This window comes from Mchenga conophoros, linkage group LG16, assembly GCF_057382185.1.
Source record: "Mchenga conophoros isolate Kocher_MC1m ecotype Shallow Benthic linkage group LG16, M_conophoros_male_GT1.1, whole genome shotgun sequence".
Classification (NCBI taxonomy): Eukaryota; Metazoa; Chordata; class Actinopteri; order Cichliformes; family Cichlidae; genus Mchenga; species Mchenga conophoros.
Window position 1 is genome coordinate 25978643 of NC_140541.1, and position 25963 is coordinate 26004605.

The following is a 25963-nucleotide window of genomic DNA, read 5'->3' on the forward strand; positions in this document are numbered from 1 at the left end:
TTTTGGCTGTTACTTAACAAATTCTTCTTCTTATTATTTATCAATGATATCATTTATTCATTTTTTTAAAAGACATTTCAAACAGTAGTTTAGGGTTTATGGGTTAGGAAACATACAGTACATTTCACCTTTAAAACATATTTATTTGTTTATTTACCTTGGGTAGTGTCTGAGACAATGAACACTATAACAATATAGAGGTAATAGAATATAAATTTAAGTAACATAACAGGTATAAAGACTGAGATGTTACACGAATATATTTCATTTCCCTTTTGCATAATGTCAGGAAGTGTTGATATAATTTCTGTCTTTACATACAGTCTATGGAACGCTCATTTCCCCGAGACAGTTTACTTTCCCCGGCGCTAATCTGAGTCTACAGAAAGCCTCACGCGTTTTAGGAAAACTAATCAGTCACATAGTGTACACGCTCTGACTGACAAATGAAATCACTGTGAGAAAAAGTGGTAGTATAAAATAAAATGGAAAAATGCATGTGTAGATGTAAAAACTAAAGGAATTAAAATAAATGTATTGGGTAGACAATCAAATTTCTGTAAACACAAGACTAAAATAACTTTCATAACATGAAATATTGCTTACTTTTGTTAAATTTTGAACCCTTCTGACCTCAGTACCAGTTGCTCTATAGTCTTACTTAATAGGCTGCCAGTTTTAGAGTTGTTACTGGGATTTTATGGATAGCTTCTTTGGATCGTCCTAGTCTAACCTCTAGCTCATCTCTAACCTTTTAAGCCGAAATGACTCTCGGCACAGTTTTAGATATAGGGTATTTTTTGGATAAGTCTGAGTTAAAAGAGAATAAGTGACAGGGCTTTTTCTTATTGGAGCTATAGCTTTGTAAAGCTTATGTCAGTATCCATCCACCCAGCAATTTTCTTAACCGCTTATCCATCTTAGGCTTGCAGGGGGGGCAGGAGCCTGGGGAAGAAAAGCAGAGCAAGCAGGGGAAGATAAAGATGAAGAAAGGACCCTGGACAGGTCTCCACTTATGTCAGGATCATTCTTCTAAATCACTTATCAAAACCCCATCTGTTCAAATTAACATGCACAAGCTTGTTTTTGCCTTATTGGATATGTAAACAGCATGTTTCTGAAAGGGGACAAGGGAAAGGGAGGGTGGAGGGAGGGGTTAAGTGAGTAGAGGGCGACACAGAGAAATAAGCAAACAAGTGCACAGGCAGACAGAGAGGTAGAGAGGCAGACAAAGAGATGGATGGGTGGATGGAAGCTTGTTGAGGAGAGGAATAGAAAGTCCTGAATGCTGTTGCGGCAGGCTGTGCTGACGTGAGGAGTGTTCCCAAACACAGTTAGTAGCGACTGCAGACCAACTGCATTACCATACACACACACACACACACACACACACACACACACACACACACACACACACACACACACACACACACACACTCCTGACACGCAGTGCCCGAGGGAGAAAGCTGCTTGCAGGCATAGCTAAATAGAATGGGGACAGACTCTCCTGTTCTGGTCCCGAGGAGGTTACTGTGCAGCTACTCCAGTAAATTTGTAAATTTGTCAAGGTGTGATTGTGGCCATGCAAGAGTATGCGGTTGAGTCGGAATATGCATTAATGCTTTTTGTGTGTTTCTAGGCTTTGAGGGACTTTCCACAGGTGTGTGTGTGTGTGCGTGTGTGTGTGTGTGTGTGTGCGTGTGTGTGTGTATTTATGCACTTATTGTGTAATGGTGTCCACCTCTCTGTATGTGTGTGAGTGTGTGTTCCCATGAACAGGTCGGTCCTCTCCTCTCCTGTCCTGTCCTCTCCTCCACCCCCTTCTTTCCATGTCTGCGCTTCCTCGCGGAGCTAGGTGCGTATCATTGGATCAGTAGCTGTTGGCTGCCACACTGTCCAATCGCATCTAGGAAGAGAAAATAGAGAGAAAGAGGGGGAGAGAGAGAGGGGGGGGGGGGGGGGGGAGCGAGGAAGCGAGGGGGAGATGGGGGAGGAGAAAGAAAGGGAGAGAGGGAGAGAAGGAGATTGATCACTTGAACGTCCTGGGCCCTGTATTCCTCGGAGAAACATTAAAATTTCTACTATAGCTCCAAACAAATCTTTTTTTCCTTCTTCTTGTTCTTCCCACCTTTCTCAGGCGGAAGGCTTGTAGGTTGTTTTGTTTTTTTTCTTCTTGTTTCTTTTTTGGGTTATTCCCACCCCGGAGACGTGCCACCACCACCACCATCACCAGCAGCAGTAGCAGCAGCAGCAGAGGAATATCTCCCAATATCCCATCCCGGGCACGTCGGATAAGCTGCAGCAGCGAAAACACGCGGCAAATATTGCGGTGGAAGGGAAAGGAGAGCAGGTCCATGGGATTTCACACCTCTCACCCAGCCTGGGTACGGTATATCCTACATTTTTGTCATTTGAGGATTTTTTCCCCTTCTACTGCAGCGGGGATGCAGGTTGAGGCTTTGCATTTGAGTGTGTGTGTGAGTGTGTGTGTGAGTGAGTGAGCGTGTTTTGCCGTAGTCAGCTTCAGAGCCGATAGAGATTTAGACAGGGAATTCTACCTCACAGGCAAGCATTTTTCCACACTTATTTGTTTTTTATTCTTCTTCATCGCACACGCTTTCCCTCTCGTTCGTTATAATAAGAAAGCAGCCTAGCTTTTATCTGTTCTTTCTATATGAAAATACACAAGGGGAGGGTGGCAGGCGGGTTTGCCTTGATAAATGGAGCGTTATTCATCAGCGTGTGTGTGATCACCACTGGAATGTTAACTAGCACCTTGGACAGCAGACACCAATACAATCTAACATAAGAGGAGCGACAGCGCGCTGATCCTTTTACACTCTAATATCTTTGCAGCTTACAGTGGGTCGGCGTGTGTGTGTGCGCGCGCGCGCGGATGTGTGTGTGATTATACAGAGAATTGATGTTTCTCTCTCTTTGTGCGCGTATGTGGACGCGTGTGTTAATATTCTGCCCTCAGGCCCTCGGAGAGAGAGAGAGAGAGAGAGAGAGAGAGAGAGAGAGAGAGAAAGCAGTGTCGGCTGGGAAGCAGCTGTGAGTGTGTGTGTGTGAGAGTGTGTGTGAGTGCGCTTGAGATGGAGAGGGAAAAAGACTGAGCATGTAAGGTGACAAAGAAAGTGTGTGTGAGACATTTAAAAAAAAAAAGGTGTATTGCACGCATCTTAGGTGGTGGGATAGAGAGCAAAGTATGCGTGTGCGTGGTCGTGCGCGCGTCACAGGCTTCCTACCTTATGCTACATGCAGGTCAGGAGCCCTACGGTGTATTCGGGGTTTAATTAAGCGTGTGACGTGACACCCTCCCATCCCCCCATCGGGGTCCTGTGATCTGTGAAACAGTGTGTAGTGAGGATGTGACACAGCAGCCCTGACAGTCTGACACCGAGTTAAGCTGAGCGGACAACATCTCGTTTGCCCTATCTATCACTCCCATATCTATTTTTATCATGAAAAGAAAGCAAGGTGCACAAGCCGGCCTTGTGATGTCATATATGTGTCTCCTGTGTGTTTGTGTGTGTGTGTGACATTTTATTTATTTATTTTTTGTTGCCCTGTGATTATTCTAATCAGGACTAATTAAATCCATTCTTTCTCTTTTTTTCCCCTCCTCCGCTTTTCTCTGCCTCTCTTTCTCTTATCCAGGCGGCAGTTTGGGCTTGTTATGGGGGTGACCCGAAGGAGAAAGTGACAGCGGAACAGTGATGCCACTGTTTACATAACAGGAGAGACTTGCACACACATACATGCACAAACATATACACACAGACATGCAAGCAGGCTCAAATCGCCAGTCCAAGACATACACACTCACTTAAACAGTTCCACACATGCATACACTCTGAGACGGCGTATTGAACGGAGTCACTGACTGAGTCACTGCACACTCAGAGGAACAGAATCACTGACTCACACACAGGAACACACACAGACAGACACATACACAAGGGGAAAAGGTTGTTTGCAGGAGCCAGGACTGTGTTGTGTGTGCTATGGGCCAAGCTGAGCAGCAGCTGTGTGTGAGTGTTGGATACCTCTGAAGGGTCAAAGCAGCCGGAACCCTCTGCCTCCCCCAGTTCCTCCCCTTGCCCCTCCTATCCCTCCTCTTCCAGCTATCCCCAAAACACATCATCATGTCCGAGCTGAGGACCAGCAGACTTTTATCCCCCCCTTCATCCTTCTCTTTCCACCTCAGGTTTCTATCCCTCCTCCTCTCCCTCTGCCTTTCCCTTTCTCTCTATCCACCCTCCTTATTGGCACAACAGACTGTGCCGGTCATTTCTACGGCACAGGGCCGTATCCGTGGCATCTTGACCCCGCTGCCCTCAGACCTCCTTGGGCCTGTCATTCAGTACCTTGGAGTACCCTACGCCAGGCCTCCAACGGGGGATCGGCGCTTCCAGCCGCCTGAGCCGCCCTTACCTTGGCCAGGAATACGAAACGTGACGCAGTTTGCTCCTGTGTGCCCACAGTCATTGGATGAGAGGAGCATACTGGGAGACATGATGCCATCCTGGCTCACTGCTAACTTGGATATAGCAGCGACGTACCTCACTCACCAGAGCGAGGACTGTCTCTACCTCAATATCTATGTGCCAACTGAGGAAGGTAAGTGAACCTAGTGGTGTGCAGTGAAATCTGGGGGCAGGGAAGGAAAACAAGCGTGCAGGATTGGGATTAGGATTACATGGTTAGGTTCATTTTGCTCTACACTGGCTAAGAGGATGATACTTGATTGTGGGAATATTTTGGGCATGACAAATGATTAAATCATGAGTGTCCTGTCAGAGCACAGACATAACCTTGACAAACAAATAAATCTTTTTTTTTTTAAATTATACCTTGCTCCCTCAACCCCCTCTGCACACTGCTGGTTGAACCAACACTTAATATGCAGACACCTGCGTCAGTCGCCATGGGGTTTACGCCTTTACTTGTGGAGGAAAGTGGGAAGGACACAGACTAACTCATGCATACATATTGGTTCATACACATGCATGTGACCCTACGCACACGCATACACACATACACACGCCATGGCATTGAACGCTCCCACCACTTCAATTTATACCCACCAACTGAAAAATGAAGGCAGGGGAGCAAATAAACCCGAAGAGTGATCAAAGGCTGAGATACATAAAAATGGACACATGGACATTTACACACACACAGCCACAGATGCACACACAAACAGAATAAAGCTGTGCAAAAAGTTATGCAAAAAAATGCCATGTGATGCTAATATCTATCTATCTATCTATCTATCTATCTATCTATCTATCTATCTATCTATCTATCTATCTATCTATCTATCTATCTATCTATCTATCTATCTATCTATCTATCTATCTATCTATCTATCTATCTATCTATCTATCTATCTATCTATCTATCTTAACCCATCTCTATCTTTCTCTTGCCCAGACATCCATGAGGAGGGGCAGAGGCCAGTGATGGTCTACGTCCACGGTGGCTCATACACAGAAGGCACCGGTAACATGATGGATGGCAGTGTGCTTGCAAGCTATGGCAATGTCATCGTCATAACTCTCAACTACCGCCTAGGAGTATTAGGTAAAAATTATCTACATTTCATACCCATCCTGTCTCCAGTATGTATACAATTTGGCTGTATTAAGTGTATATGCTCATGGTTTGTTTTTGTATTGCCTTTATTTTTAAGTTTAAGTCTCCCAAATCCAAGCAGCCACAAGCAGGTTTTTAGTGAATCGCTTCTAAAATGGCTGAATTTGAGCTTCAAAACTGTGCTCCACCCTTCGAGAGAGAACAATAGCAGAGCAATTACTGCCAAGGTGCTCTGGGTATCACTGCAGTGTCATACACCTACTGTATGGTAATTTCCATTATGAAGCGGTAGTCTAAAGGGTGATGGATGAATAATAATTTGAAATGCGTTGTCCACATCTCAGTGGCACTTATTTAATCTGGGAATTTAGTCTTTTCCAGAAAAATTAAATTGCATAGGAAGAGATGGATATTTTACCCCATGATAGAAGCAGATGAAGGTGGGAATGCATAAATCAAAAGGTCCACCGATGGCAGTGGTCACCGCAGTGGTGAGATTTATCAGAATGATCTTACACCAGGAAAAAAAATGCATTAGTTTGGAGAAAACGGCATTTTACATTGTTGCTTTACACTAATTCAGTTTTAGTTTTAGTTTATTAGATATTATGAGCTATAATTGAGAGTTCAGGGTTGATGCAGTGTGTACTTTGTAAATGAATTTTTTTTACATGTAATATTTCTGCTTTTTCTCATTATGTGGGAACTTTCTTTTATAAGATACAACAGTTTCGTTTAAAACGAAATTCAGTTTTTACGTCTCAACACAGAAGTCAAATCTAGAGTATACTTACCATCTGGATTGTTTAATCCTTCAACGAGCTATGAAATGTGAAAACCATTAGTGAGCTGTTTTTACCCAGGGGGCCCTTTCCGTTTATTTTTTAAATTTTTTTCTTTAAGTGGAAACATGTTGAGTATGGGGGTCCCTGGTGGAAAAAGAAAACCCCCCTGAAGCCACCCCCCCACCACCACTACTAGCATCGACTCAAATCTGATCCACTTTACCTCCATGACTCTCTGACTCATTGCTCTCTGAACAGCAAAAATCTGATTCCCTGTGGTTTTTCTAATTTTAGGCAGCTATGCAAAGCTCACAGGTTGGATAATCAGAATGTCTTAAAATCCTGGTATTAAGCATTCTTGTGGTTGTAATTATTAAAATTACAAAGAGCTGAGTAGGGCCACAGGAGGGTTAAAAATAAATGCGAGGCCTCATTTACTGTATTACACTAAGGGCATGAACATTTAGTTGTTTGTGTGAGGCCCGTATATTGATTCAATCAATATACAGGCAACACATCCCACTGACTGGGTAAAAGCATTCTAATAAGAAGGTGCCCACTATTTAGCAGTGAGAGTGAGGAAAATATGAAAATAATATGTAAGTTAGAAACATGTGGATACTGTATCTTTTCTACTTTAATGCCTGATTTAGCTTATACAGCTAAAAAAATGACATCCCTTATTATAATATGCATGATTATGTAAATTAGTAATAGAAAAACTAGACTGGTGTTTTGTATTAATTAATAGGTGGCTTTTAATTAAATTTTATCGGTTTATATATCTTTTACTTGCACATGCAAATCATTTTCAGGCTGTTTGAGAGACATTTCTCTCCCAAAAGTAAGGACACATCTGGGTTCCTCCTTAATTAGGCAGAGAATGTTTTTTGAAAATTGGGTTTGAATACATGCTAAAAGGTTAATACGTTTTTAAATGCTAATTTCCAAGGCTTTCATTAGACATTGATTTTATAAGATGGAATAAATCTGCATGTGGTTAGTGGGTGAGAAGAAATTCCATTTAATTCTGACCTTGGGGAAAATATAGCAACTACTGCTGTAATCATCATTCAGAGCCAAATAAAGACCCTCCTACATGCTTCTTTGTGTCTTCACTCCATCCCCTGTGTTTACACCACCTGCGCCTTCTCCATCATCATCACTATCACCATCAAGCTACATCTCGAGTACATCTTCTTCCTTCTCCTCGCCATTGTCACCATAAGTTGGATGCATGAGGTGAGCCCATTTATTAAAAGCGATGTACAATTATGCACATGAGCATAAATGAAATAAATAAACGATTGACTCAAAATTTTTTTCCCCAGAATATGAAAGCACATTATACAGTTATAATAATCACAGAGCTCTTCTAAACGAATATAATCCTTACAGTGTCCTTCTTTTTGCTTCATAGAAATTTCTGACAAATGCACATAAGTGGTGAAATGTATTTTAGCATTGCTTTTCTTGCTCATTATACTCTTATGTGCTTGAGGTTCACAGAAATGAGCTTTTGCAGTAATGAGATAGAGGAGTGAGCCGTTAGGATCCTCGTGTTTAGTTAACATCAGTAGTAAAGGGAATAAGGGATCGCTGCAGTTGTAACTGCATGCACATGTAGATTTATGCGTTTATCTCCGTGTGTAATTGATATTTCCTGACATCAGAATCAGAATCAGAATCAGAATACTTTATTGATCCCTGGGGGAAATTATTTTTTGTTACAGTGCTCCATTTTAAACCAACAATGAATGAATGAATATGGATGTAACTTGTTGATTTGATTCAGTTTGAGGAATTGCAGGAGAGGCACATCACTTTTCATGAATTTTAAACTTCAATGTATCATAAAAACAACTTGTGAATAATTAACAGTATGAATGCCGTAATCTTGTGCCCAACTTTGTGTTTTCTTTTGAGTTTCTTTTTGTTATTGTGAGATAAAGATGCACCACTTCTTCCTTCTCTCTCTGCCTACCTATAGGATTCCTTAGTACAGGTGACCAGGCAGCAAAAGGGAACTACGGCTTGCTTGACCAGATCCAGGCCCTGCGCTGGGTGAAGGAAAATATCGCAGCCTTTGGTGGGGATCCAAACAGGGTCACGGTGTTTGGATCAGGGGCTGGAGCATCCTGCGTGAGCCTCCTCACCTTGTCGCACTACTCGGAGGGTGAGCGAGAATCAAAGATAAAAAGTGTATTGATGTACTGTGTTTTATTCAGTTCAACCTTTAAAGATGGGTGACAAATGAAAAGAAAAACCAACTGTCAAGCCACAACATGCCATCAGTGCAACTTTAGGGTAGTGGTGGACTATCAAGGTTTCCCCCTTTTTTGGTCTTTTGATGATGGCGGTTAAGAGCCCTGGTTAGCATGTCAATCCAGAATTTCCCATAGGTGTTTTCATTGGAGTCGACATCCAAAAACTCTGAAGACCACAATGTATGACTTAAGTAATTTCATACTTATTACATCATTAACTCATTCACTGCCATTGACGTCTATAGACGACAATTACGTTTCCAATGGGAGGGGCTAGAATACAACCTCGGGCAGCTTGTCAGTGAACATCAGACTGCTTGAAATGTATTTTTCACAAAAAGCTCGTTTTCTCCCTTTTTGTGGTCAAAACAGGCATTTTTGGTGGAACCCACCTCTCTTCTACAGCTGATTACTAAAGAATGGAAAATGGTAGAAACAAGCTTTTTTTTTGGATGGAAGAAGAGAGTCTGTTCTTCATTTTGGTAGGTTCAGCGTTTATATGATCATAACACACAGTTTTCTGTGGCTCTTCAAAAATGAGTAAAAATGCTCAAAAATCCTGGCAGTGAATGAGTTAAGTGAGTCCACTATCCCTATGGGTGGAGGCACTGTCATCCTGGGAGAGAGCACGGCGATCAAGACAAAAAATAAATAAATGCCTCATCGTAGGATAAAGGTGATCAGTCAGAATAACAATGTATTGATTTGCAGTGACCCACCTCCAAGAATCTCCAAGGGGAGAACCAAATCATGGCAGAAAAAATGCCCCCCCCATCCACCACCAGTCACTTGATCTCCTTGCCATAGATTTCAAGAATTCAGCGATCATTATCACCCATCTGTATGTTAAACTTTTTTTGCATTTAAAAATATATAAAGAGAATGGACAGATTGTGATGGTGGTTGGTAGGTAGGTGGCTGCTTTGTAAGCTCTGACATTTACCATTATGAATCTTTTCAAGGTCTCCAGTGAACCGTTGCAGCTTTCATTTAGTGGTCTTAATGCCTGAAAAAGCCTTTGAATTCTGTGAATAATATAGCCTGCCCGTGACTCATATAGCCTAGGGCTGTTATTATTTTTAACTTTTAACATTTAACTCTTACTTCAACTTAGTATGCCAGATATAACCTGTCATAATTTAAATCAGAATAATGCAGATCTTCGATGCCAATTTTTTTTCCCTTGCCGTGGGAATGATTGCTTCTGGATCTATTTATGTGTGCAAATGTGTTGTGCAACCTTCCGGTGTGCATTCAAGTGGCTGTGCATCCATGCACACATGTGTGGGTGCATGTGCACCCATATATATGTGCCTCAGTGTATACAGGCTACATCTACACCCAGATTTGTATTTACAGTATGTTTGTGTGTTCATGTGTATCAGACCTGTTCCACAGAGCCATCATCCAGAGTGGCAGTGCTTTAGCCAGCTGGGCTGTCAACTACCAGCCAAGCAAGTATGCCCGGCAGCTCGGTGAAAGAGTGGGCTGCGGCATCGATGACAGCACGCAACTGGTTGCCTGCCTCCAGGGCCGGAGTTACCGTGAACTTGTGGAGCAGAACATAACACCAGCCAAATATCATACAGCTTTTGCCCCGGTGATTGATGGTGATGTTATACCTGATGACCCCCAGATTCTGATGGAGCAGGGAGAGTTTCTGAACTACGACGTGATGCTGGGGGTTAATCAGGGCGAGGGCGTGAAGTTTGTGGAGGGCATAGTGGACTCAGAGGACGGTGTCAGTGCTGAGGACTTTGACTTTGCAGTGTCGGACTTTGTGGATAGTTTGTATGGATACCCAGAGGGCCGAGACACATTGAGAGAAAGCATAAGGTGAGTTATGTTTCTGAATATACTTTAAAAATGAGTAATAAGTGAGGGGATAATAATGTGACATTCCAAATAATATAATTATCAGATTTCTTTTAGAAAGTTAGATGGGATCATTGATACGAAGCTAATAAATGTGACCCTGCAGTTAGAAGTGTGTCAGCTAGCTGTGATGTAATAGTGTGAACAGCTTGATGTTCTGTCCTAAAGAAACAGACTCCAGCATGTCTAAAGTTTATGAAAAAATATCTGTCATGGCTGTGACCAGGGATGGAAGAAGCACTTTACAACAGTACTTAGTAAAAATCAGACAGTTTAATGTCACCCATTGGTTTTGATCTTCACATTTTAAAGTATCAGTGTTAGTGTTTTCCCCAGCACCATGTTGTTTTCTTGGAGCCAGAAGTTAGCTTATATGGATGGAAAAGTGGAGTGCTAATTCATTAGCTAATACTAGCTAAGCTGCATTCATAAACTGTTCCGGTGCAACACATAGACACACATATCAGCTAATTAGCGCTATGTAACGTGCAAATAACACAGTGACAATTGTACTCACCAAAACTGAAGGAGAAATGTCTTGGATGGCTGCAAAAGAAGCCACAACATTAATCAGATAATCCATTAAAAATGCTCCACAGGGCCCCAATAGTACATAGAAGATAAAAAGGTCCAGTTTTTATCTTCTATTGCAGCAGTGAAGGTGAGGCCTAGCAGACACCAGTTAGCGCCATCTGCCTATGATGGGTTAGTCAATCAATGTGGTTATGCCCATAATTCAATTACCCAGTGGTTAAGAGGAGGGAAACTATCCGCAGAGCCCAAAATTGTTTTTGATCCATGCTGTGAATATGCTTTTTGATGCTGCAAAGTTGGACATTTTACCACTATGAAGATTGAGTCTCTTGCAGCCAGCCTAAAGTGGCACCTGGAGGAATTGCAGTTGGCTTCATTTTTCAGCTCTGGAGGTTGCTCCTTCGTAAAAAGAAAAAAGAAAAGTATCCCTTTCCTTAAAGAGATTTTATGCTAAAATAAAAAGAGTTTCCTTCAAATGTAGTCACTAAAATGTGAGTAAAATTAACATGGCAACTGTCAATAGAGTATTTTGCAGGTGGTGGCCTTTACAGAATTTAGAAGAAAATAGAACCGAACAACCAGAGTGGGTGTCCTCAGACTCTGTGTAGCAATATTAAGCTACATAAATCAAATAATCAGCCTCAGCTGATGAGGCATCAGTACAGCCGACAACACTGAAATCTCTAAACAATATAAGCTAATTACACACAGCAGCTGCAGCCCACTAACACACATAGATTACATAGGCACTAACTGTGGTGCTCACAGTTAGTTTGTTGTAGTTCCTTCCTGACTCTGATTTTGCTCCAGGTTCAGCTTTTCTGTTTTTCACTTCTCAGTTTAATCTGCCTCTAAGCCTTCAAACACTGAGCTGAATGAGACTTTTGAAGTTACAACATTTGTGCAATAAGTTATGGGGCTTTCAGACACAAAATGACATTGCCTGTCCCATGGGATCCCTGCATGATCATTACATCCCCTTTACATTATTTACATTTTTTAATAGATCTGCAGTTATAGGTTAAAGCAGATTACAAACCTGAGCTATTTTTACATTTATTGCCTACTGACAATGAACTTGCTGACATGCCTACCTGTTTTAAAGATAACTCTTTACTCCTCGGCCTTAAAGCAAACCTGTTTCTAAAAATTCAGGAAATTAAAAAAAATCAGTCTCAGCTTTTCCTCTATTTTGCCTTCTTTGTCTGGCTGGATGTTTCATTTCAAGTGGCCATACTGGGATATTTGTCATAGTAGTCAAAATTTAGATTATCTGAACGTGCAAACTACCAACATTCAAACCCAACCCCTTTGTTCCCGAGTGAGAGAAAGAGAGAGAGAGAAATGGGGAGAGCAGCTGTGGCCAAGCAGGCTAGAAAGTGGATGATGAGGAGAGCAGTGCGAGCAAGAAAAACATTATTTTCTGATCGTTACATGGCGGTCGCGTTCTGAAGCACAAATAAGCACACCCACACTGTCGTCCTGTCTACTGTTGCCTCAGTCCCACTGTTGGTCAAACAGACACACAGACCTGCGGCTCTAAAGACATCCATGACACAGACAGAGATCAGAGGAGAGAGATGGCCTTTGTTCCAATATTCTTACTACCATGCTGCTTATTATATAAGATAAAGATTTAGTATGTCACAATACAGTATGTCCAAAACAGTATGCCAAAATGACAAGGATGTCCCACAGCATCCAGTCACTATTTGAAGCATGCAAACCAACATGCTTTTCTGGCTATTATGACTCACAATCCTCTGTGTGGTAGAAGATATGAGCCGTGCATCACAAGACGGATGATTTAAGTAACCTTCCAAATCGCATATTTTTTTTCTTAAATTTTTGCCTCACAGACTTCACACTATATTAAAGTACTATGTCCAAATCTAAGGCATACTTCATACTAGGAGACATAGCTTGTAAGGGCGACTGCAGCCTTGAACACAACAGAATAATAAGAATATACAAGCAGGCCATGGGTCTGAGAAAACCAACCGCCCACATGCGGGTCATAGGTGATGAAGGGATAGCAAAGCCCCCCCCACACAAGTGTTTTAGCATTGAACCCGAAACAGCGTGAACAAGCAGTGCAACAACTATATTCATGAGGTAAAGTTCACGGAGAACATGTGTGCTTCACAGTAAACAAGCTGGTTTTTATGTCAGCTACAGCTTCTTGTTCCGTTCTCACGTGTTTATTATCCCTATTTCATGTGACATTTGTTTTGACTCTGCAGCATATACCAATGTAGCCAAAGTTTGGACTCATAAAACACTAGTGGCACTGTAATGAGAATAAATGTAATTTGTTACTTCCTCCCTTCACATTGACAGTGTCTTGCCTCCAGGCAGTGATTCCTAGAATAAAGGAAACCAGCAGGAGACTTAGTGGAAAAAGACACAGCATATTAGTGAGTTTTAGAGGTGTTGGTTAGCAATTATTTTAACACGGACAAAATGAGTTGTTTTCTCCAACTGCTAGAACAAAAGGCTACTTCTACTGCTCCCTTAATCACAGAGGGGTCACTACAGTGGGTTGCTCTGCATATTTGATTTGGCAGATTTTTTATACCGGATGACTTTCCTGACACATCGCCCAAGGGATTTGAGTCTCCTCCTGGGACTGAGCCGGGGATGATTTGCTTGTTAGGCAAATGTGTAAACCACTACACTGTAGTATCTGCATGCTAAGCTAAGTTAACTGATCCCTCATTGTAGCTTCAAATATATCAAACTGACATGCAAGTGGGAACAATCTTCTGGTCAAAGGCATGGCAAAAAGCATAGTTAGCAAAATCTAAAAGCCATAGACAACTGTAGACATAGTGTGGTGTCTTAAAACTGAAGCAGTGCAGAGGGACCTTAAACCTGAATTCCTTATGATGCGCTGCATAGGGTGACTGCTCTGGTTGCAAAAAGAGCTGACCATAGTTTCCAATGATGAGTTTATGGTCTCTAGTTTTGCAGGAGGTATTATTTAGGTATTATTTCATGCAATTTACTGTTAATTTTATACATTATGAGTTAGCTATGTAGTGTCAAACAAATAATGCTTGCATGCTTTAGGGCTGGTTTACTTTGTGACTGTTGAATCACCACTGTATAAGCATGCGGATCCATCTCTTCCTCTCGACATCTGGATTCAAGGTGCAAGACCTTTATTGTCATTGTGCAAGGACAACAGAATTTGAATCCTTGGTATATAAATATCCGTTCGCTGTGAAATCTTGTTGCTCTGTAATGCATATAATAGATTTGCTGAAAGATGAGATGATCGATTGACTAAATTTCAAATGTATTTATGATTTAAGGTTCATGTACACAGACTGGGCGGATCGGGACAATGCAGAAACCCGCAGGAAGACACTAGTGGCGCTTTTTACTGACCATCAGTGGGTGGCACCAGCAATAGCAACAGCTGATCTCCACGCTCAGTATGGGTCTCCTACCTACTTCTACTCATTTTACCACCACTGCCAGAGTGACGCCACGCCACCTTGGGCCGACTCTGCCCACGGTGATGAGGTGAGATCAAAGTACATGAGCAGTATCTGTTGCATGGGAAGAGTTATTAAGCACTAGGCTCAAGAAATGAGACTAAATATCAAAGAGGATAGAAGAAAGACTTCGCAAAGGACGGTGACTAATCTGAGTAATTAACTCTAAAGCAAATTTGACAAAATGACTTATTTCTCAAAGAATCTTGAAAGATTTATACAATGAATGAGGAGCTTTGGGGTTTGTTACTGCTTCACATTGATCTGTTCAAAATACTTGATTAAGGAATTTGTTAGAGCATTAAATATCAGAAATGTTCATGAAATAACTTGTGCTACAGGCCTTTTAGGTGGTTAAGTAGTTATATGCTGTGTATGTGTATTTTTCCTGACTATTTATATGAAACAGCTCTTTGTTCATGCATGTGATGACTGAATTATGATGGTAACAATATGGCTATAACAGGACACAAAATTCACACTTTAGTCTAATTTCGACTACAGAGTCATTGTTGGTTGTGTATTTGTTTGTGCACACCAACAACATTTCTTTTTCAAAATAATGAAATAAATGTAAAATGCATAATTGGCTGTAATTCACAAGGTTTTCAAATGTTGTGCATTAAGTAAGAAAGTACTTTGATCTTTTCACCCTTGCATAAAAAATGTCCACTAAGACAAGTGAAATACATTTACAATTAACTTAAATTACCCATTAAAGCCAGCAGTGCAATTTCAGTAATGTTGCCCATCTCACTTTTTGCCACTCCACATGTGATTGAACATTGTAACGAAGCTAAGACCCTTTTAATAAATAATTGAAGCTGGGCTCTGCTGCCAGTGCATATGGGTGCACAGGTGATGATATACATAAATGCCTGTTCTTTGTTTGTCCCACCCCTGGTGCTGATTGGCTAATCGTAAGTGCTTTCCTTGGCTCAAGTATGTAATAGCTGAAGGGCGAAAGCGATATGCAGGTGTAGAGCTCTACTGTAGTCCTCTGTTAGTCAACATAAGATAACATAACATGAAAAAGCATAAAAAATATTGCACTATCCCTGCTACAAAGTAAGATCACAAACAAAACATGTAATATGAAAATGATTAGATACCAGAGTATGGAAATATGATCAAATTAAATGTGCAGGATCTGACTCAGTAGTGCTTCAGTCATGCTTATGGTTGGAGTCCATAGAACAAATGTATTGACTCTAACATGAATATGTGTGTATATGTGTAGGTGCCTTATGTGTTCGGCGTGCCCATGGTGGGACCCACCGATCTGTTCAACTGTAACTTCTCCAAAAACGATGTGATGCTGAGTGCGGTCGTTATGACCTACTGGACCAACTTTGCCAAGACTGGGTGAGTTAATAAAATGTCCGCTGCAATGTGAGATGTTGTTCTGTTGGAAAATCCCGCGGAGAATTAAGCAAACACAAGCAAAAGTCCATAAAAAAGACAAAAAACAGAGGATGGCTTCGGCGTCATTCAGTCTTTTCAAACGGAGAAACCCGTTTCTAATTTCTGCTATTAATACATAATCCCCTCCCACATGTGTAAAATGTCTCATGACTGAGAATGAAAGCCAAGACACTTAATCACATTTTACAAGTGCAAAAGAAAATGCACAGCTGTCAAAGTCAAAGATCAGTCGTTCCTTGTCCTTTTTTTTAATTGACTATGCAAAGACGAGGTTTTGGCAACGCAAAGTGTTGTTTCTGAAAGTGTAGACATTTCAGTCTTGATTTTACTGGAATAAATCTCCTCCAGGCTTGAAATAGGACAGCCAAGTTTCAAGTCTATAATGTTATCAAGATAAACAGCCTCTCCACTTTGCAGCGCTTGATATCCTTTCCATGTGCTTAATTTGTGGACAGATTAATAATAAAGATTAACACAGGCACCGAGCTATCTGTCAATGTTTACACACAGAGAGTTCAGTCAAAGAGGGAACAAAGAGGAGAATGTAAAAGTTTTGATTGTTAGCATTGAGTTGTAGGCATTGGCATGAGTTTATCGAAAACAGGCAGGAGTAATAAGCTTAATCGCTCAGCTTCTTTATTAAATTAAGCAATATTTAACATAGCAAATAATGGCACGAGAACCACATTTCTCCAGAAAAATTTGATTGCAATTGTCGTAGAAGTTGAATTTTAATGTAGCATTAGATGAAAACATCGCACTTTTAGAGCAACAAAAATAATGAGCTCACAGGCAAAGGATATGTTATTGTAATGCCTTTTCCTTCAAGAGCTCTCTGATGTCTGACGAGAAGACGCCGCTGTAGACACAATAATGAAAGCAGCACCGCAGACTAATTTTGGCAAAGTGGGCATACAGGTTGTCTGTCATGTCAATGTCTTGACAGGCATTTCTTCTGGGACCTTGGCGGAAATAGTTAAAGAGCTCCTGCTCTTGAAAAAAAAGTCTTTGAGGACAGCCAAGGTGATGTCCTAAAAGAGGAATCAATTGATTAATTTGCTGTTGCTTGACAAATGTCTTCTCTTCTCTTCTCTTCTCTTCTCTTCTCTTCTCTTCTCTTCTCTGACGCAATGAGAAATATAGTTTATTCAGTATGTTGAATTAAAACTAAGTAGCAAAGAGCAATCCAAATTATTAAAGCAGACTGAAGTGGTCTGCCCATAGCTTTGAAAAATATTGCTGCCACAGAAAAAGCCCGCATTAAAACTTTACAAACCTGACAATCCACACTGATAAGAGTGCCTTTTATCTTTCCACGCTGACATTATATACAAGATAAAAGTAATTGTTGAAGATGGACCTTCTTTCTGCAGTGCTTGAAGTGAGTAATTACCAGTAATTAATCCAATTGAGGCTCAATCCACTGAGACCTCTTCAGATTAACAGAAACATCTGTGGTCTAAACCTTGATCTAAATCACCGCAGAGCCTCGCTGTTTCACAGCGTAAAGAACCAGGACAGTGCGCTCACATAATTTGACTGTGGCATGAAATAAAGATATCTTTAATGTGAATGCATTAAGGCAGTCACATTGCATTAAGTTAGCTGTTTCTAGCCCATAGTCTGTATTGTCATTACCGTCGCAGCAAGCCGCAGCGCAAAATCACCAAGTAGGCATGTGAAGATTTCAGTATACACTTCAATTATCAAAGGGGAACTTTCTCTGAAGAAAGATTTCTCTCGGCTCTGAGTGCCTCGGATGGTGATGGAACTCTGCGACAGCTCAATTTAACGGGGGAGATGTGATGCTCCCTGATGTATATTTTGCACGCCTCTGTGTGGGCGTATAAATCCTCAGCTTGTGTGCATTTGTGTGTCGGTGGGTCTTTAAGCTAGCAGCCTTTTTGTGCTGTTCATAAGGTGTTGATTGACAAGCGAGCACATAGCACGTAACTGGCAAGTCTGTGAAGATGCGCTGCCGTTTGACTCCCAACATTTTAGCTGCTGACACAAATAAGTCGGTAAATCGACAAATAAATGCCTGTCGGCATGTGTCAGAGAAGTGATTTTTCAAGCTATTTCCACTGTACCACGCACACATTCATCTCTAATGTAGATATCTGACAGGTTTGCACGCAGTTCAAACTGCAGGAGTTTGAACTGTGCATTAACAGGAATGTTCTGTAAGAGGCATATAAACTGCACAAAAATCAATGAACTAAAACGAAACCACCTCGCAGCTATGTTTACAGGAAAATAAATCTTGTTTTGCGTTGTAGCAAATATTTTTTGCCTCTGGTTTGTCTTATGTCACTTTAATATTGATTAGAAAGTCTGATGAAACTGTTGTGCCAGCTTGAGCGAAACTCGGCATCCTCGGAGGATGATTGCCAGCACAGAAGGAGCTGAGAACTCCCTGACATTTGAGAAGCAAGGGAAAAAAAAGTCATTGATATTTGTACGTCAAATGAATATCTGAGCCACACGTAGTGCAACATGAGATCATTTGCTAAATGTGTTTAATTTCTTTGTTTCTTTTAGTATTATTTTCTTTAAGGTTACAGTTATTTGTTAGCAACAAATAAATCCTTCTCTCGCATTTTTCAGTGATCCAAACCAGCCAGTTCCTCAAGATACCAAGTTTATCCACACAAAGCCTAATCGCTTCGAGGAAGTGGCTTGGTCTAAATACACCCCCAAGGAGCAGCTGTATCTCCACATTGGCCTCAAGCCCCGTGTCAGAGACCACTACCGTGCTACCAAAATCTCCTTCTGGCTCCAGCTGGTCCCACACTTGCATCATGTCAACGAGCTCCTCCAGTCGGTGTCGTCTTTCACTCACAGTCCCTCTCCACAGGATGACACCCCTTACTCTTACACTAAGCGTCTATCCAAAGGTTGGCCTCCTAGCAGTACACGCCACCCGGGTTCCCCAGGAGGTACTCCACAACCACCCGAGCCCGCGTTAGGACAAGGTGGAGAAGAAAATGGGGTCCGTGTCCCTAATGAGGACTACTCCACTGAGCTCTCAGTGACTATTGCAGTAGGAGCGTCACTGTTGTTTCTTAACATACTTGCATTTGCGGCTCTTCTTTACAAAAAAGACAAAAGGCGTCTGGAGCATCGTAGGCCACGTCCGCTTCCCCCACCGAGGAGAGACATCACGCCAGCAGACGTTGCAGCCCACCTACAGGGGGAGGGACTGATGTCATTACAGGTAAGTCACAGTGTGGGTGGCTGCACATGCTTTGCACATGTGATGAAGTCTAGATTGCGGTGAGTCATGGTGTGCTTGTGTAGCCACAGAAATCCTCTTCAAAGATCTTTGTTTAGCTTGGCGGTTTGTCTGTTTGTTTGTTTGTTTGTTTGTCACCAAGATTAGCTGTAATTCTGTAGCAAAAGTTATAGAATTACATCAACCTTCTTGGAGAGGTGGAGCATGGGCAAAGTAAGACCCCATTCCATTTTTGTGTGCACAATCAGAGCGCTTTCTTTGAATCCTGCAAAATTGGGGATCAGCCTTGGCAGAGGTCTGTGCTCCCTGAGTGCCCTTTCAGATTCAAGCTATATGGAAAATAATCACGCTCATTGTCAGCGAGTCAGTTGAGGTTTTGTGTGACGACGTAATTAAACTCTTGTCAGTGTAGCAGCTGCCAGTAGAGCACTCTTGCAAAACACAGCCCGTCATCAGCAGACATTATCAGTGTGAGGATCCGTGTGTATCTGTGAGTGTTGATGCATGTGCAGGTGTTAGCTGTGTACAATTGCCTGAATTGCTTTCATTTGCCTCGAGTTCATTCAATATCTGGCCTCTTTGGAGCATTGTTAGCCGCTTGTCGCTTTTAAATCTCACACAGCGAGTGCTAAATGTTAGATATGTTTTATAGCTGACAAATCTTAATTGGCAATTGAACTACAGTAATCAAGTTCAGCACAACAGCTGCCAGATTTATGTTTTAAGTCCGTATTTTCAATTCTGTGTTTCTTTAAATATAAAAATCTAACATTTTATTAGAACGTATTCTTGGGTTTTACATTATTCTGGCTAAGAAAAACATATGATTGTAGAACAGGAGGCAAAACTTGGACTGTTGAGGAGGGCCGCACCAATAAGCTTATTTATAAAGAAATAAAATTAACTGACCAAAACTAAGTTCAACTTATTCGTGTGGCCCTCCGCAAAGGTCCCAGTTTTCCTTGGGAAAATTAATTACCCACCGCTGATGTAGAGTAATACCTAAAAATCTGTCAAATAAAGGCAGGAGGGGTTTATATGACAAATAGCATGAGGTAGTTAGAATTTGATTTGATTTGTTTTATGGATTCAAGTCCTAACTCTGTGTGGAGGTGCTCAAAGCTGGCTCTGAATCAGGTGCAATGAAATCCCAGTTTACCAAGACGTTTGACTCTTTAAAGGCGATCTCACTAATGTGAATGTCTCACATCGGTGTGCAGGTGCATCTAGGATTTTTAAAAATGGGGTGGCATAGGGGGCCCCGAGTACTAGTCTGGGGCTGTGGAATGGAATATCAGAAAATTGGGCCAATAATCAGTGTTATATTGATTTTAATTGCAGACAGACCTCTTGCTTCCATAAACATGCATTAAGAGACATGCTTGCCCTGTAACAATATAGTGGCTTCACTGAAGCACAAGATTCAATCGCAGGGTAATGGAGCTAACAAAAGGCGGTCTGGTTAGAGCCTTAAATATGTTTTATTCAATTGAGTTGTAGAACAATGACTCATACATCGTTGCACCATTTCAAGGTAAAGGAGTTAGAGAATGGTCGGAAATGGACCCCAGCAACTATGAGACATATTTCAAAACGTAATTTTTTATATATGCAATTAACACACAAGCTTTCAGTTAATATTATTTTATTATTTATCATGTTTTTTGCCCTTGTTCCCCCATAATTTCCTTCCACGATTGACAGAGGGCATAACTAACAACACTAAGATGCAGAGTGGCTGCCAATCTTTACCATTCATCATGACTTTCATACAGTGCAAATTACTGTAGTATATATGAAAGATCAGATGCAAATACCTCTAAGCCCATCTGACACATTTTGTTTTAAGCATTTTTTAAAATCAGGTTCCTGATTAGAAATTATAGTAAAATTTCATTTGAGACTGAATTAAATGCCTTATTTTCAAAAACTCTAGTCAGTTCTTGGGTTTTCAACAAATTCAATTGTCTTCTGCAGCCAAACCCCTGTTGTCCATCTGTGCTGGTTTTGCAGAATACTTTTTGTACAAGATGTAGGAAAGGCTTGCAAAATCACTAAAGATTCAACTGGAAATAAATGATTCAAAATGAATAACTGAACAATAGCCACACAGTACAACAAAATAATCAATAAATAATAAATAGAAGAGATTACACAATCACTATGCCCTGTGCTGTTGTTATAATAAATAAAAAACTAAAAACAGAATTATGATATATCAAATAAATAAATTACTCTAAAACCAGTGAATACTTGTTGTGTCGAGCAAGCTAACCCTCCATGGCACGGTGTTGCCTCAGGCAACAAACCACACTTTTGCTTATTAAACCGTCCCTTTAACCATTTAAAGCCTGAACCATGAAATAATTGCCAGAAAATTCAATTTTTTAAAAAAAATGGAGAGTTGGAACTATTAGACAAATTTGTTTAAAAAATGAATTTAATAATAATTTCTGTTTTTTCATTTGTGTCATATTTGCTGCATCAGGCTTAAAATTGTATTGTGTCATTTTTAAGTTATTCAGGGGGAAAAATCACACTGATGATGTAGAAGTCTCAACAATGAATAAAGTACCGTGTTTCAAAAATGATACACAGGCATTAATGGGTCAATTTAAGGGTTTATTCTTATTTTTCTATTTTTATTTCATGACACATGTCACAAATGTGTGACACGGTGCCCAGACTACCGTCCTTTATATGTTGAAATCGCTACATTCAAAAATATGTTCCTATGCCTGAACATGTGAAGAAATATATTTGGGTGTTTAAATGCAGATTTTGCAAAATTTAATAGCATTACTGCTCAAAAAGACTTATGAAGGATTATGTTGTCATTTACTGCCCATCATTTGAATCACATGTGTATATTTGATATATCAAAGTTCTCAAAAAGTAGGGTTAAATATAATATTTTCTCCAAAAATTAAAAAACCATGCCATGTCTAAAATATCAAGTAGTGCCTGAAAGGGGCAAACAACATCATGATAATAGTCTGACCACATTGATAAATGGAACTTGACCTGATTAAATGTCAGATGATCTTATTCACATCTTCTCGTTGGTGGTGCTGTGAACATGGAGGCTTTTCCTGACAAAGGAAAGCGGTGCTTATTTTGGAGGAGGCTCAGTGTCTGGTTTAGCCAGGTTTGAAGTGAAAGCCTTCTATTATCATATGCTACCCACTGAGAGCTTTCACTTGATATCGCTTTCTCATTTTAGATCGAGGTGGCATTTAGAGGCTTGTGCATTCATTATATATTTATATAAACCAGTGATATTTTATGCTGGTCTTGGATAGCACCTGCTAAATGGTATTTAAAGGGAAGAAAATTGCCCACTGAAGTAGGTATAATGATTAATTGTTTATTTTACTGAACTGTGGCTTTATACATAATTGTGCTGATGTTGGCCATGTGGGGATTTGGTGTTTTTCTCAGATTTATTTCACTGTGAATTCAATATTTTTTCAGTTTTTGGACTGTTTGCTGGGTAAAACATGAAATCCAAACCCATTAAACTAGTTTCTCATGTTATCTTTTATTCAGGAGTAATGATAAATTAATTACTTGATTAAATACCCGGTAGATTAATTTATCATAGAAACAATACTCAGTTGCTGCCCTAGATGTGGTTATTTAATAATGCATTTTTTTGTTTTGTTTTGACCTCCTTGTTTTCTCTCGTCCAACTTTCCAAACCTGTAGGTGAAGCAGCTGGAGTGTGACGCTGCCTCAGCAGATGAACGGAACAACGCTCACCATCATCACACCCTGGATACTCTAGATGCGCTGGATGGGTTGGACACCCAGGACATCTACAGCACACTGGACACTGTGCGCCTCACCTGCCCACCTGATTACACCCTCACGTTGCGCCGCTCACCCGACGATGTCCCCCTCATGACCTCTCTGACCCCGGGATCGCTGCCCGTGACCCCGGGGTCTCACCCCGTTACTCCTGCGACGCCAATGACCCCAATGACGCCTGGATCGGTGGCCGGGATGAGGATGGGGCATCCTCACCAGGGATACACACACCATAGCCCATATAGTAATACACACTTGCCACACACACACATCTCCACGCACACACACTCCACCACGCGTGTATAACCGCAGCAAGATACCGCAGCACATAGATACAACACACACCCTTACTTAAACACACACACACACACACACACACACACACTGAACAAAAGACTTAAATACCTCTACTAATTACCCTGCAGGATTGTTACAGAAGGAATGACAGAGAGACATTTTTCAGTAACAGGATGTAAAGACAAACAGCTGTGTGTTGCATGTCTGGGGAACTGAAACCTAAAACTGGATCAGACGAGATACTCATTTGCTCATAACCCGATGAGCCAGGACATCCATCAAATGTCTGAAAACCTGCTTTGGATTTTAAATCTGCTTTTTCTACAACTGAGGAGGAGGATGAGGAGCACTGTGGCAAAGGGGTCAGTTACTTTACATCTCTTACTGCACCTGAGCTGCGCAGTGCAAACCGTGCTGAGGCTGAAGAGAGCAGATGTAGATGCAGAACTGAGTTATGAAGTACCACACACACAGACTGCTGATGTCAACTTGAACAACCTGTGAAATGTGAATGTAGCATTTTTTTTTCATTAAAAGATCAAAGGCCCTATCTGCCAAGGATCAAACTAAGCTGAGGAGAAAATAACAAATTCCAGCGAGAGATGGATGTAAAAAAAAAACAAAAAAGGAAAAAGCAGAGAAAGAGGAAGAGGGGGATTGAAAAGACAACATAAGCTGAAGGAAAAAGTTTGCGCGATGGTGGGAAAGAGATTAAGATTTCATTGAGAGGGATTTAACAGCTGTGAGAGTGAGGAAGACAAAGGGAGATAGAGTGATATGAAGAAAAAAAACACACACACAGAAATGGAAAGTGTGCCAAGAGAAAGAAATTAGCTTCAGAAGAAGAAGGGGCCTCTGAAGTGTTGCCAGACTTACTGAAGAATCACTCTAACCAGCTATGTGTTAAACTCTTGTAAATAGAATGGAAAGATACAGATGATATATTATGATTTACAGCATTTACCTGCTCTTGCATTAAAACATGACTTATTTAACCACATTATTGCTTTCATTTCAGATATTACTATATTATTGTATAGATGTCCTAAAGCAAGGCTGGTTGTCTTTCTATCTCAACCCACTGTAATATGTACACAGTACCTTTATTTACAGACTATATTTGCTATGCACAGTCATTTGAGTAATTCTTAACAATGTGAGCATTTAGGTACTTGTTTAGTTGTTGAAATATAGGACATTTTTCACTCCATCCTGTCTTTTTTTTGATCATTGGGAAGATGAGCTAGTACTGTGTAGATAATGCAATATTGGTTTGATGATTGAGCACCAGCCAAAAACCACGAACCCTTTGAACCTTTCCTGCTCTCCTTCCCTTCGCATTCCTAAAATTCTTCGTCAAGGCCTTACCCGTATTACCTAAAAAACCAAAATGTAATCTGAAGATTTACAGACAGATGGTGATTGTTCAGGAGTTCAAAAAATCACTGCATGTCTCCCCAAACATTCAAAGAACAAAAGGCTTAAATACCTCTACTAATAACCCTGCGGGGTTGTTACAGAAGGCATGAGGGAAAGACTTTTTTTTGGGACACATGCTGTCGAAAATCACAGCATGTCCCTCAAAATTCAAGGATTCGTTCTGTTGTTTTTTTCAAGCCCCACTGTTTTACGAACCCACGACTGAATTGCACCCATTAAAATATAAAAGCCGCCATCACGCCTGACAACCCCTCCTAAATAAAACAAAGAAGTCTTGTTGCTTAGACTCTCTTGACGCTGTCACCCACAGTCTGTAGAGAAATGTGGCGGTGTCACCAACAATTTATCGGTAGTAAGCTCGATGTTTGGCTTACTACCTGCCACCATGGTGCCAATTGTTTGCCAGATTTGATAAATGAGGTGGAGTCTGGGTGGAGCAGAAGAGGGGACAATCACAGTTGCTTTGTGTTACAGTGTGAGGCAAACATGCTGCTTTTTACGCCTTAACATCCTCTTAATGGAGCAATATTTTTCCAAATTTCTATCAAGACACACCGGGAAAGCAGTTAAATTAATTATCACTCCCCCCCTCCCCACCCAGACTACATCATGTGGAAATAATGGCTGATTTTAGCGTGAGTACTTGCTGCTTTGGTCATCATAATAGGATATGAAGCATTTATGAAATCATAGTCTTATCTGGTTGCTACTGTGAAGCTAAAAACTTTTTTTCTTTGCTCCAACTAAAAACCCAGATTCCAGGAACTTCACCAAAAGCCATAACGATGGCGCAGAGAAGCTCCCATTTTACTCCCTTTTATTTCTGCCTTCCTTGTCCTGATCTGGTTCCTATCCAACCCCTTCCTTTCCCCCTCCCAGCCTCATTTGTGCAGCTACATTGCAGCTTTGACAGCGAGGCCTATTTAACCTCCTCTCATCCTAAGTAACTTCTTCATGAGAGATTTTAGTTACCTGTCAACAGAATACATGAAAAATGAAAGCTGAAAAAAAAAATTGTGGATGGTAAGCAAAGACCTTTTACAAAGAGATATAAAAATAACATTTAAGAAATGTTTGATTGACTGAATATTTTTTTCATATATGGGTTTACTGACTCAGCGGATGGCTGGATTGTGTCAAGCATAAAACATTTCTGCTGCATTTTTGAAAAATAAAAATATCAGTATTTTA

General features: G+C 40.8%; 1 protein-coding gene across 1 annotated transcript; it reads left to right on the plus strand.

Annotated features, from left to right (window-relative positions):
* The first annotated feature begins 1995 nt into the window (after positions 1–1995).
* On the plus strand, positions 1996–25963 carry LOC146556931 (neuroligin-4, X-linked-like). The gene is made up of 9 exons (XM_085248617.1): positions 1996–2384; positions 3661–4623; positions 5440–5589; positions 8377–8562; positions 10039–10489; positions 14380–14593; positions 15806–15930; positions 18598–19207; positions 22934–25963. Exons 2-9 carry the CDS (start codon positions 4149–4151, stop codon positions 23339–23341), a joined length of 2619 nt encoding a protein of 872 aa, XP_085104743.1. The 5' UTR covers positions 1996–2384; positions 3661–4148; the 3' UTR covers positions 23342–25963.

Coding starts and splice junctions, on each gene's coding strand:
- LOC146556931 (XM_085248617.1), top strand. CDS start 4,149: ATGTCCGAGCTGAGGACCAGCAGACTTTTATCCCCCCCTTCATCCTTC. Junction 15,931..18,597: donor ACCAACTTTGCCAAGACTGG/GTGAGTTAATAA, acceptor CGCATTTTTCAG/TGATCCAAACCAGCCAGTTC. Junction 19,208..22,933: donor AGGGACTGATGTCATTACAG/GTAAGTCACAGT, acceptor CCAAACCTGTAG/GTGAAGCAGCTGGAGTGTGA.